At 57.2% G+C, this 13,362-nt stretch overlaps 2 protein-coding genes across 2 annotated transcripts in view; one reads left to right on the top strand and one right to left on the bottom strand.

Moving 5' to 3' along the window:
* GRHL3 (grainyhead like transcription factor 3) overlaps positions 1-3,528 on the top strand; it is a 33,195-nt gene extending 29,667 nt beyond the window's left edge. The window contains exon 16 of the mRNA XM_081307556.1: positions 3,023-3,528. Coding sequence (XP_081163682.1) covers positions 3,023-3,137 — 115 coding nt within the window. The 3' untranslated portion in view covers positions 3,138-3,528. The remainder of the gene's footprint in view (positions 1-3,022) is intronic.
* Positions 3,529-7,227: 3,699 nt separating this feature from the next.
* The window catches only part of STPG1 (sperm tail PG-rich repeat containing 1), a 40,390-nt gene continuing 34,255 nt past the window's right edge, over positions 7,228-13,362 (bottom strand). Inside the window, exons 9-11 of the mRNA XM_081308448.1 lie at positions 10,296-10,486; positions 8,273-8,353; positions 7,228-7,874 (exon numbers count right to left, since the gene is read on the bottom strand). Coding sequence (XP_081164574.1) covers positions 8,277-8,353; positions 10,296-10,486 — 268 coding nt within the window. The 3' untranslated portion in view covers positions 7,228-7,874; positions 8,273-8,276. The remainder of the gene's footprint in view (positions 7,875-8,272; positions 8,354-10,295; positions 10,487-13,362) is intronic.

The following is a 13,362-nucleotide window of genomic DNA, read 5'->3' as shown; positions in this document are numbered from 1 at the left end:
CGACAGACAGGGAAACTGAGGCTCGGAGGTGATGAGCCATGTTCAGGGCAGTGGACGTTCAGCTGGGGAATGGAGGCCCAGAGGGAGGACAGCCTAGCAAAGTTGCTGCAGGTAGCCGGGGCAGGACAGCGTGGCTGGCCCTGAGCCTGCAGAGGGAGCTGTGACTGGGAGCTGTGTGGAGGGTGCCCAGCCAGGGTCGCTCCCTGGGCCCCCCCCCCCACCTCACCTCCAGGCTGGACTAGGTAGAGGGAGAGCAGCTCTGGCCCCCAGGGAGAGGGCAGGGCAGTGCCTGGGCACCCACCACAGGCTCCTGGGGATCACAGTGCCCTTTGCCCAGCAGACACCTTGGTTGCCAGAAGGTTCTGACTCCTCGGCTTCAGTCGCCTGGTCAGAGCTGTGAGCTGGACCCCTGCCACCCTTCCTGACCAAGTCACTTCACCAGCCCAGCAGGGGCAGTGAGGAATCGTCACTGCTTTGTTTCCAACCCAGAGGACCCAGGAGCAGGGCCCTCTGCCCACAGCTCAGGCCTGACCCCGCTGCTGGGCAGTCTGACTTCAGGGGCTCTTCTGAGTAGCCCTGGGTGGCGCTGCCCTGTGGCTGCTGTCTGTGGGTGCTCCTTTTCAAGACCGTGCAGAGAGGCCTCCTCTAAGCAGGCCCAGGGCTGGGCTCCCCTCCTCTGGTTCCACCAGCCTCCCACGAAGGCTGCGGTTGGGGGAAGGTCTCCGACCCTGGCCCTGGGAAGTCGCCCGTTTGGTTTGGGTTGTAGAAGTGACCCAAGGGCTTTTGCACATGTGTTTTTATTTTCCCCCAAGTTTCGGTTTCAAACTGAGGCTCACACGCTCTCTGGAGCCGAATCTACTTCGTGGCTCAGTTTTGCCCAGACAAGCCCAGCCTCACATCCCCCAGGGCCACTCCCACGTCCCCTGCTCCAGCCCCACCTGTGCTGGGCTCCCCCACACGTCCCACCCCAGGGGCCGCCTGTATAGGAGGGGAAGGTGGTGGCCACGGGGGTGCCCACCCCTGCTCCACTGACTGGGTCCTCAGAGGCTTTCCCGTAAGCCCAGGCAACTGTGTCAACCCTAATTATAATCACTTCCGTCGGCAGAGCCCTCTTGCAGACAGGCACTGGGCTAAATAATGTCCGGGCGATGTGTGGGCCCTTTGAGCTTGGTGGTATTATCTCTATTTCCACAGATGAGGAAACTGAGGTCCCAGGCAGGTAGTTACAAGATCAACCGCAGGGGATCCCCACCTGCCTAAAGCCATGCATGAGCCCCGTCCCCATTTTATCTCTCTTTCTCTGTGTCCCTCTGACTGCTGGGACATGTGCAGTAAGGGCTGTGGCTGGGCTGCCTGGGGCATCCCTCCGTGGCCCTGCAGAGGCGGCCCACACCCACCCACCTCAGCCCTAGGGTGGTCTGAAATGTCTAAATGAGAATGTTCCCCAAAACACCTTTGGGGAGAGGAGGCCGGGCACATCTGCAGTCCCCCTTGGGGTCCTTGAGGATGAGAAGTCCTAAGCGGGCTGCTCGCCTCTTGCAAACCCTCGGGAGGCCCAGCGCAGAGGTAGATAGGATCGCTTCCAGCACCGCTGAGCGCCTGAAAGATGAACAGATACACTACTTTTGCTGGCAGCTGGCCAGGGGTTGAACTTGACCCAGGGCAGAAGGCAGCTGGAAGCTGGGAAGTAACCAGAGGCCCGCACTCAGTGACAGCGGTCCCTGACAAGCCCTGCTACTCGGGACCCACTTCTCATCGTCCTGAGAGGGGAGGGCGTGATCCCTGGTGACGGAAGGCCCCGCTGGGTGGAGGGAGTCAGTGTTCAGGTCTCAGGACAGGAGGCACCTACATGGTGCCCGGCGCCTGCCAGCACCACTGTGGGAAAGGCCACCCAGCGCCCACCCCCTGGGCAGCCCTCGTCTCCTCTGGCCTGTTCCCAGCCTCCAGCCCCCAGACAAGATTCCTCTGTGAAATGCAAAAACTCCAGGCAGGACCCAAGGGAGGGGATCCTGAAACTCAACACTGGCGCCAGCACCTAAGTGGCACAGGCCAGGCCTCGCCCTAGATGAAGCAGCCCGGCAGGCTGGTGCTGGCAGGGACAGCTGGACACAGGCTGTGACCCTCACTGCTGTCCTCACTGCGGTCCCTCTCTTGTGTAGCCCTTGTGAGAGCAGACCGTCCACTCTGCCCTCGGAGGTTCAGCTCACCCCCGAGCTCTCCCCGCACCCAGAGTTTGATTTCCTTGTATCTGCTACTTCCCAGCCTGGATCTGTGGGGCTCCACCCCTGGTGGGAACCGAGGTCTAGATTCGGATCCCAGCTCTGCCGTCTCCTAACCGTGTGACCATGGGCGCATCACTGTGTCACTGAACCTCAGCCTCCTCACCTGTGAACTGGAGTAACGGCTGTGGGGACTCCTCCTCCCAGCCTGTGAGACCCTGCACTCCTGGCGGATAGGGTGACGATCCAGTTCATCTCCACGTGGCCCTGGTGTTGGAGGGAGGCACGTCCTCGGCAAATGCTGGAGATGATATGGGCCCATGGACAGGAGGCGACAGTTTGGTCTTTGTCAGGCTGGCCAGATCCTTGTCTGGAGAGTTAGTCCTGGGGTTTCAGCTTCAGGGGATAACACCAAGCCAGGGTCTGGGTGGCATCTGCCTCCTGTGTGGCTGGCATACCTGAGTGGCACATCAATCACAGCCTCCTGCTGAACCCAAACTGCCACACCTCCTGACTTGAACTCCCTGTGTGACCCTGTGGTTACTTGGTGACCAGGGAACACTGTCTCCCCCAGATCTGCATGTCACTCCCAGGTACCCATGTGCATGTGCAGCAGGTTGAGCGTGGCAGGGTTTGACTTGGCCACTCTCCTGTGAAGGGGACTGTGATTACCACCCTTCAGGCTGGTGGGCTGGACCCCAAGGCAGTTTGTGACGTGCCTGAAATGTGGCTGTCCTCTGTGTCCCTCAGAGGGACAGGATGCAGGCCTCTGGCATGTTCCAACCACGCCTCCTCTCTTCCAGGATTTTGGTCAACATGGATGACAACATCATCCAGCACTACAGCAACCATGTGGCCTTCCTGCTGGACATGGGGGAGCTGGACGGCAAGATTCAGATCATCCTGAAGGAGCTGTAGGGCCCATGCCCCCAAACCCAGACCCGGGAAATGGCCCGTGCCACACCCAGCCTCTCTGCATGCCTCAGTGCTGTTACTTGAATGTGCTCCTTGAGGGAAGTGGCCCCCAAGTCACAGACCCCAGCCGTCAAGCCAGAAGGGACTCTGAGGGTCTCCCGATCCAAACTCCATCCTTGCTTGAATCCTGCCAGTGCCCGCCCACCAGACGCAGCGCCCTGGTCAACACCCTCCTGGCCGGTCCCTCCTCACCGTCCCCTGCCGGCTGCCTTCAGAGATGGAGCCCTCCCCCCACAGGCCGCATAGCCGGCTTGACCCTGACATGGCCCGCCCAACCCTGGCATGGCCTGCTCCGGATTCTTCCGTCAACTTCAGACCAAGGATTTCTCACCCTTTGGTCAGTTAACTTGAAAATGCTTGATTTTCAGTGCAAATGACTTTTAAAAGACACTGTGGTGGCAACACCTCTTCCTCACTGACTTCTCAAGGCGAGATGTACATAACAGAGCCCTGGAACAAAGTGACCGCTGTCAACACTACCACCTTGCCATCGCTGCTGTACACATTTCTTATCACAAGTTTCACTTATGTTATATATATAAATATATTGTATGTATATATGCAACGTTTTATATTTTTCATGGATACATTTTTATCATTTCAAAAAATGTGTATTTCACATTTCTTGGACTATTTTTTTAGCTGTTATTCGATTATGCATTTTGTATACTCATGGTATTTAGTAATAAAAGGCTCCCTATGTATTACCTCACTCGCTGCATTCACTCCTTTTTTGAGGGTCTTCCAGCAAAAAGAGGGGCCAGGGCGATTGAGCCTCTCTCCTCTCCGCAGTGGCTCTGGCCCGGGAGTGCCTTGCCCTGGGCTGCAGGATGGAGGTGAGCACAGACCCCCTATGGTCCCACCAGGATGACTGTGACAACCCTAGGATCATTGACTGAGATAAAGGCCTGGAAGGACCAGAATGGCCATGGCAAGGAACTCCCAGCTGGGGCCAGGGGGCAGAGCCCAGGTCTGGGAGCCACGTGACCTGCTTCTTGTACCATCTCTGTGCCCCCTCCAGGCCATTGCTCTCTCTGGGGCCAGCTCCTACTGGCTCATAAAGTGACGGTGCACACCTCTCCCAACAGCATGGCCGTGACATCAGTTGGTGCACTGAACTCAGCCACGGGGGGGGGGTTATCGGCCAAGCCCTGTATTGCCCTGGGAAGCCAACCACAAGCCAAGGCTTCCCTCCTTCCTCTCCTCTTCCCTTCCCACCGCTGCATCCAGCCTGTTTCCTTGAGAGGTGCAGGAGGTGGTCTATGCTGGCATCCTGAGAGCCTCAGGGTCATGATGTGGGCGAGGGGATGCATCCCTGAGCACCTCCCTGCCTTCAATCCCACCACCTCTGCTTTTTACATATTAAGATTTATTTTAAATGTTTGTCTAAACAAAACTCTTTTTAAAGTTTGAAAACCAAGATTCCTGTTAGGACCTTGCAGCTCCACCAGGGTTTATGGTTCCATTCCCAAGGCCCTGCCTAGAGTCAGGGCTGGGACCAGGGTCAGGCAAGTGAGGTACCAGCCTTGGGCATAAAAATTAAGGGGTACCAAAGAGCTCAGTAAAGTAGTTAAGTAAAAGTACAATGCAGCGTCTTTTAAAATTGAGGCAAAAAAAATTTCACTTTGAACAAAATCTCAAAATGTTAAGGACAGGCTCAGCGTCACGGATCAGGCTCCAACACAGCTCCTGTGGCCCTGCTGGAGGGACCCTGCAAAACATCCAGGGTTACTCTGCCCCGCCCAGGCCTCACTAGCGCTGTGACATCACTCCAGAGGTCAGAGAAAAGTGAAGTGTGAAGGTTAAATGACAGGAGGGCCGCTGGATGTGGTGGTGGCACCCACCCGTAGTCCCAGCTAAAGCAGGAGGGTGGCGAATTGAGGCCAGCCTGGCAACATGGCCCCATCTCAAAAAAAAAGAGCAACCACCTGAGTGCTGAGCAGGAACACAGGCTGCAGGCACACAGTAGGTGCTCAGCTTTCCTTCTTCTGAGCTTCCTACCCAGCTCCCCTCCCAGAGCCACTTGGGAACTGGAAGGTGCTGCCTCTCAATCTTGATCACCTGTTGGAATCACCTGGACACTTTTGCTGGCCCTCTTCTCTCCACCCTCTTCTCCCCCGCCCCCCACTGCCCAGACCCCACCCTGGAGTAATTAAATGAGCTAGTGACCCTGGGTGGGGTCAGTTGTCAGTACTTTGTGAGTTCCCCAAGTGACCACAGCATGCGATCAAGAACCTCGGATGGAGAACTACTGCTCTAAAGGGCGCCACTCCACAGGCCTTGGAGCCTCTGCAGCCCCTGGGTCTGCCCACACTTCTGCACAGCAGGAATCACCAAGGTCAACAGCACGGGGCTCCCCCAGCAGCTTGTTGGGAATGCAGAATCTCAGGCCTCACCCCAGATGTACCAAACCTGCATTTTAACAAGATTTCCAAGTGATTTGTGCACACACTGAAATTTGGGAAATACTTTACTGTTAGTGTATCCTGACACTAGCTAGGTACACTGCAGTCACACTCAGAACTTCAGTGAAGACACCAATGTTGGACCAAGTCAGAACTCCGAGGGCTGCAACCTGTGCATGCTCTCAGCATGGCCCCTATAATGGCTCCTTCCTTTTCTTTTTTTTGCGGGGGGCAATGAAAATTGAACTCATGGGTGCTCTACCAGTGAACTATATTCCCAGCCCTTTTATATTTTGAGACAGGGTCTTGCTAAATTGCTGAGGGTCTGGCTAAGTTGACCAAGCTGGCTTTGAACTTGTGATCCTCCTGCCTGAGTCTCCCAAGTCACTGGGATGACAGGTGTGTGCCACCACGTCCAGCAACAGCTCCCTCTTGAGGTGAGCCTGGTGTCCAGCTGTGGGTAGGAAACCTCAGGGGATGCAGCTGTGAACAGCCCGTGACATCTTATAAGAGGAGGAGGATCAAGACAGCACCCTGAGCTTAGGGCCTCAGCGCAGTATGTCAGCCATAGAATGTGGGTTCTGATTGGCCAGCCAGCCCTGCTGTTCTCTCCTCAGGTCTCTTTCCTGGCCCACTTGGAGGGAGTCACTGGAGAGACAGTTCAATTGGCAGAGTCCTCTGAAGGGTGGAGAGGGCTTTGTGGTTTTCCTATATGATATCACCAGCCCCAAACCCAGCAAATAGCAGCCAGTCACCTGCTAAGTCACAAAGGGTACCCAAGGTCAGAGGAAGCTTAAAATCAAGGCCTCAGGATCTGGCCCCAGTGTCAAGAGCCTGGGTCAAACAAAGGATGACTTTGAGTGTCAGCTTTGAAGAATCTTACAGAACTTCTAGCATAAATGTGAACAATCAATGACCCCCAAAAGAGTTTCCTTTAACTCAAATAATTATTTCAAATTGGAATATAGTTGTCCATATCTCATGTTAAAAGATTTACTATAGTAAAGAGTTCCTGGGCTTGCTGGGCATGATGACCCACACCTATAATTCCAGCACTCTGGAGGCTGAGGCAGGAGGACTGCAAGTTTGAGGCCAGCCTGGGCAACTTAATGAAACCCTGTCTCAAAATAAAAATCTAAAAGGTCTGGGGTTGTAGCTCAGTAGTAAAGCACTTGTGGGCTCAATCCCCTATACTAAAAAAAAAAAAAAAAGGATTTCCCTGAATTTAGTAGAAAATCTTCAGCTCTAGCACCACTTTGCTGGAGCTGAGTGGTGTTGGGTGCCCCGTGAGACGGCAGCAATCTCACGACAGTCCCCGTGCCCACCTGACCTGTTGCACTCGATGCATGGTCTGCTCAGCCTCTGAAAGTGTCAGAACTTGGAGCCCCTGAATCCCACCCCAGCTCTTCCCCTGGAGAAGCTGAGGCCCTGGGAAGTGCAGAGGGAAGCACAAGGTGATTCTGTCTTTAAACCCCAACCTCCTTGCTCTTCCCACAACCCTGGGGGCTGCCTCTCAGTCACTCCAAGGCCACGGGGCCCTTGCAGGAGTCTGAAGTTCACCAAAAGGCCGGCTTTAGTGAGAAGCAAGAATTCCGTTTAATTAAAAGTGTTATTCCCTCCTTTCCCTCCCTCTTCTTCACCCACCCCCAAAGGGAGAACCCATCAGCAGCCAGTTCTAACAGGAAGGCCCAGGGTGCAGCATTCACGGAAAACAGCGTCAGCAGTGAGAGGCCAGGACCTGTGGGGTCAGGGCTGGGGCTGGGGGAGGTGCAAGAGAGACTCCACGCAAGGCCGAGTGAGCGAGGAGGGGCGTTGTGGTGGGCTCCACTTCACCGTGGTTCTGCAGTAGCCCCTCCCTCTTGATGAGGAGAAATTATGCAGGCCAGAAGAGATCTGTTAAAAATGGCGTCCAACTTGGTCAAGAAGTCTGTCTCTGTCACCCAAGCAGGAGGTCGGGGGCGGGGGGGGGGATGGAGCCCAGGCTCAGGCAGGGGCAAGTTCAGGGGGAGAGAGAGCTGGTGGCACAGGGCACAGTGTGGCCTCCCTGCCCCTGGGAACTGCTCCGTCCAGGGCTCTGGCTCCAGCAAGGGACTGTCACACGTGCCACACAAGCCTGTGAACCACCGGGCAGCTCTCCAGGGGGGTGACGAAGAAAAGGGCCCTGGTGGCCAGCTTCCAGATTCTTCCTGAAGATGCAACGTGAAGCCTTAGCTGAGTCGAGGGCCCAGCCAGCACCTTCCTGTCTGTCACAGGTGTCTCTGGGTCTTCCTGGCTTCTGAAATCAAGAAGGAGTCCAGAAGTCAAGGGCGGACAGACGGGACCATGCTGGGGCACACTCCACCCCAACCCCTGCTCCACGGACAGCTGGTGGCTGCTGTCAGGTGGACCCGTCTCCTCCCTGGAGGCCCTGCTTCAGGAGGTGAGTGGCCAGAGCCAGTCTGCGGGAGTGCCTGGGGAAGAGCCTGGGGCTCCATCTACCCCCTGCTGGGGACACTGCTGGAGCTGGGGGTGGGGGGCAGGCAAGGGTGATGGCAGCCCCTTGCAGTAGAACTGGGCCAGAGTGGCAGGTCATCAGCTGTCACATGCAACACAGGTCCCTCCTGGTGAATATCCTGGGGAGGGCCGGGGTGGGGCTGGGGCTGGGGCTCTCACTGAGCCTGCGCGGCGCGCTACCTCACTACATCACTGGGATCCATTTGTGGTCCTCGTTGTAGAGGAACGACTGCTTTCCCGGGAATTCCGGCTTGTAGGTGGCTGAGGGGAGAAAGAGACGGCATGAGAGGGAGAGGCTGGCCCCTGGGTCCTCTGGCCTCCCGCCTCAGGCTGGAAAGGCCCAGGGACCCCTGTGTCTCATGGTGGAGGAGACAGAGAGGGAGGAAGGGAATGGCCTCCTGTCACCTGGCTCTTAACTGGCCAAAGCTGGACTTGAACTTGGCTTGGGGAACTGTTTCTCCTGTTTACATTTTTGTCTGGTGTCTGTCTTGCGGTGCTGGGGTCGAACCCGGGCCTTGTGCAGGCTGGGCCAGCGCTCTGCCATGAGCCACGGCCCAACCCTCTGTTTAACTCTTTAACAGAACAAAATTTGCAAGACTGTCTTCCAGAAATTTGAAAAACATATCTAAAGGAAAATTCCTAAAGACCCAAGGTGTTAGCTTGGTGAGATTTTGTTTTGATTAAGTTCGGAAATTTCCAGGAAAATGAAAGCCAATTGCAGACGCGGTCCTCTGGGAGGTGAGCAACTGGGACCAAGTAGGGCTTGGGAACCAGAGCCTGCGGTGCTCTGTTCTGGAACCGGCTTCTTAACAGGGCCCCTCGGGTGTCCTCTGAGGAAGCTGCCGAGGGGCACCCACGGCAGCCAGGACACCTGCACACACCCGAGGCAGACGCCTGCACGTGCTCACCAGAGACCCCTCAGGGAAGTCCAAATGGTGCAGATCATCCCAGCAGCAGGAACAGCCCAACCTGAGGGTCAGGTGCCCACCGTCAGACGAAGCTCTAGGGGACAGGGCCAGGTCAGACAGGCCATCCCAAGGTCCCTGGAGCTCACCCTCTTATGGAAGTAGCACACTCCGTGGACCACGCCACGTTCTCCTGGGCTGACTAGAAGCCCCTGGGGTCACCCTCTGCTGTCTTGTTGGTCTGCAAAAGGCCCAAGCTAGGACAATGACCTTCCCCTGCCCCCTCCCATTTCCCTCACCTGTGTATGTGTGTGTGTGGGGGGGGTTGGGTGTGTCCCCCCTACCAGACTGGTGCCTCCGGGAGACACAGGACTGTCACCTCAGTCTCCCGGGGTGGGAGCCTCTTCAACACTCGCCTAACTTTGCCTTTCTCCCCCGTCACCTGCCACCCAGTCACACCTGTTGGTCCCTGTTGCCACTAGTTCTGGCCGTTGTCAGAGAGTGGTGACAGCTAAGGGATCTAAGGGAGCTACAGCTCGGTGAGGAAGCACAGGTCACCATCAGAACGAGGCCCTTGGGACATCAGCTCCCAAGGGATCCCACATGTGAGGGAGGGTCACTGTTGGTGCCTCTGTAGGATGGGGGTAGGGCTGGCTGCAGAGCAGTTCACTGAACGGATCCTGGTCGCCATGAGCAAGGTGTCCGGGCCTCTGTCCCGCCACAGAGGCCCTGTGTGTAGCTCGCTCTGCGGGTGTCCCTGCCTGTGAAATGCCTTGGCCAGACTGGACCAGTGGCTTAATTGTTTCTTTCTTGCGGTTCTTGGCCCTGAACCAGGGGTGTTTTAACACTGAGCCACATCCCCAATCCTCTGTTTTTATTTTTAGACACTAAGTTGTCCAGGCTGGCCTTGAATTGTGATCCTCCTGCCTCAGCCTCCCAAGTAGCTGGGATTACAGGCATGCACCACCACACCCGGCATGGCGTGTAGATATTTAGGAATAAGAACTTTTCTGATAATCTGACAAAAGCCATGGCCCCTCGCCACGGAAAATAATGTCTGCAGGGAATTCAGAGTCACTGGCTACCTAGTGCCTGTCTTTGACCTCTCGAACCTTCCCAGTCCTTGGTTGTAAATCCCTGACCTGGATCACCTCCAAGAGCCCTTCCACCTTAAAAAAACAAAATCTTTGTATACTCTTGAAAACGTGAGCTGAAGACTCCTAAATCTCCCAAATCTCCTCTCGCTCTGTAACCTGTTCAGCAAACAGCCCATAAATCACTCAGAACAGTGCTCTGACCTGGGCCGGGCAGGCCTTGCTGGGACGGTCCCGCTGTCCACCGGCTGGTGTTGGACACAAACGACGCACTAGAGATGAAGTGCTTGGGGGGCCCCTCGTAGTCCACGATCTCGTACTGCCCAGGGCCTGGCAGAGACGGCTTCAGGGGCAGAGGCAAAGGCTGAGCAGAGAAGTTCAGCGTGGAGTTTTTCCTTTGGAAAAGACAAGATGGGAAGAGGTCAGTCAAGGGGTCTGCTGGGGAAGTGCCGACGTTTAGAACAGCCAGAGCCCCACAGCACCAGGGTACTGCAAGGTACGGGAGAGCTGGCAGAGCCTGGCTCGGCTGCTCATGAGCCCTGAGCCCCCGGACCTCAGTTTCTTCATCTACACGAGGGTGATCATAGCAGTACCCACCTCGGAGGCTTTTGCCAGGGTTAAATGAGATGATGCAGCTCAAACATGGCAGCACGCAGAACAGGGCCTGGCCTAGAGCTGAGCTCTCGGAATGCCCTGGCACAGCTCTGGTTACTGCGCCAAGCAGGAAGGGCAGGGGCGACTGATCGGCAGTGCCTGTTGGAGCTCGGTGGAGAGTTCTAAGGCCTCTGGTGGGCTCCACGGGAAGAGTGTTGGGGGTCTACCTGCGCTGCCTGCCGTCCCACGTCCCAGGGGTGTGTTATCCCACGACTAGCAGGCACCTAGAGACTGCCCCGAGATTCCAGAGGTTAAGGCTCCAGAATTCTGCTGGATCTCTTCCTGGGAAAGGCAAGATCCAGGCCTGGAGAGACACTGGGCGGGTGGGGGGGGATCCAGAGCCCTCTCGTGACCCAGCTGACACCGGCCCTGTTATCTGTCTTCTGCCTCCTCGGGGAGAAGGAGTCGCCACAGAAAGCTGGGTCCCGGGCGGAGTCCAAGCCCCCGCACTCACTCGTTTCTCCGTCTGTAAACTGAGGGAGTTGGGCAGGGTGACCTCAGTCGTCTCTTCCAGCTGTGACCCTTCGCCAGGCCTCCACTGGCAGCTCTCCTGGTGGCCAGGGGTCCTGGGGGTGTCAGAGGAAGCGCTGCCTCCTCCCGCCTGTCCCCAGACTTTCTCCCAAGGTCTCTCACCAAAGTGGACCGAAGGCTCTTAGGGCGTGGGGTGGCCCAGGGAGCCTCACCCCTCCTCCAAGCAGGGGGACGACTCGGGGTTCCTGGGTCCTGGCATTCTGTTGCCACCACCTTTTTAAACCCACAGAGACAAAGGGACCTAGAGATGTCCACTCCGTCTTCTTATTTTGTTAAATAAGTTGGTGTCTCGAGAGAGAAAGTCAGAAGGCACCATGGCCGAGGGGATGGAGTTCCAGGGTTGAACAGACCTGGGTCTGAGTTCCGGTCATGCCACCAACTGGCTGTGAGACTTTGGACAAGCCCCTGAGCTCTTTGTACCTCAGCATCAGTGTCCTTAGCCAGGAGCAACAACGCCTGCTCTTTATAGAAGTGTTACGATGAAGAGAGAAAAGGCATGTGAAGCACCAGCGCGTAGTAGGTGCTCAGTAAGAGTAGCCGTGGTCATGGTCCTGCGGCACCGCAGAGAAGCAGCTAAGCTTCAGGAGAGAGAGGTTTGGGCCTCACTCAGAGCCACCCGGAGGCAGGGGGCATCCACACTGCTGTGGAGGCCAAGGAAAGCTGCCCTAACCCAGCCTGGGGCTCGCGTCTTGCGATGGGGGACAGCTGACCTGGACACTTATGTTTAGAACAAAGATGTCCACCACAAGAACAGGAGGAGCGCTGCCTCCCTCCACTCCCACCCCAGTCTGCACAGAACCGGGCACAGGGTGTGGCCGACACCTGTCCCCTTGTAAACAGACGCTGCCTTCTTCCTGGCCTGGCCGTGGCTCCCTCTTTGCAGCACCCCAGAAATTTGGTGAGCGGGTGACTGGCCTCTGAGAGGCAGGCTTGAGTCCTGGAATGACAGCCAGGAGGAGGAGCTGGCCATGCACGGGTTGCCTGTTGGTCAGGGCTGCCCCAAGCCCAGGAGGCCACCCTGTGCTTTGAGAAGACCACGAGGCGTCTGCTCTGCTGCGCAGGGTGGCCCGCAAGAGGCCTCAGCAGCTGAGCCACAACCCTGGTGGCCAGGGCGATCCTGAGAGGTCCCTTCCTCTCTCTGTTGTAGGCCAGGGGTGGCTCAGCACCCTCAGCCCGATGCTGGGGGTCTTCAGGGGCACCAGCCATGTGTGTGACTCCATCCACACGGCTCTGGGCTAAGGCCCAGGCCTGAATGTCCTCGAGGGCTGGACAGTCCCCTGAGAGGTCAACCCTGGCTGCTGACAGCTAAGGCAGGACAGCTGTGCGCTCAGACAGAAGGTTCCCTCCCCACTCACCAGCGGCGTGTCCTCAGGGAAGTCCCCTGGCCTCCCAAGCCTCAGTTTCTTCATCTGTGAAATGGCAGCAGTGATACCAGACACCCAGCAGTGTGGGACTGACCACTGCCTTCCTCGGGTTACTTTTTGACACGGGTTAGGACAGAGTTTAAAACTGTGTGGGGGGCAGAGACCAGCAGCTCCCACTGGGGAACCCGGAAGCCCACCCTGGAAGGGTGGCAGGTGCCCTACAAGGGAAGCAGGCGACCTTCAGGTGGGAAGGACAGGGAAGGACACGCCAGCAGCAGCACAGCAGGGCACCAGCAGGGAGGGCATCCCAGCCCCAGGGCACAGGGAGGGGGGTTGGGGACACCAGGAGAGGAAGGCTGGGCCCTTCCACCGCCTTCCACCCTGCATTTACCCATGAGCCTGCCTGGTTCACTTGTTTCCTCCCCAAACCCACCCAAGCAGAAGTTCCAGGGAAAGCTCCGGGGCCTCTGGAGCCAGCCTAACTTCCACCCAAACACTCCCTTCAGCACACACTGCTCGGCAGTCCCTGCCCCGCCCAGGGTGCCCCCTCTGCCAGGAGCACCCGTCTGCTCTGCCAGCTCGGATTCAGGTTTCCGCCCTCCCCAAATGACAGCCCAGGACAGTCCCCTCCGACCTCCACAGGGAGGTGGAGGACCCAGATGTGGGTCCCAGCTCCAGCCCACAGCACAGCTGCACATCCCCGAGGGCGCAGGCACCCCCTG

Source organism: Spermophilus citellus, assembly GCF_964194105.1.
Source record: "Spermophilus citellus genome assembly, chromosome: 9".
NCBI classification, from domain to species: Eukaryota; Metazoa; Chordata; class Mammalia; order Rodentia; family Sciuridae; genus Spermophilus; species Spermophilus citellus.
This window is presented reverse-complemented; position numbering and strand designations above follow the sequence as displayed.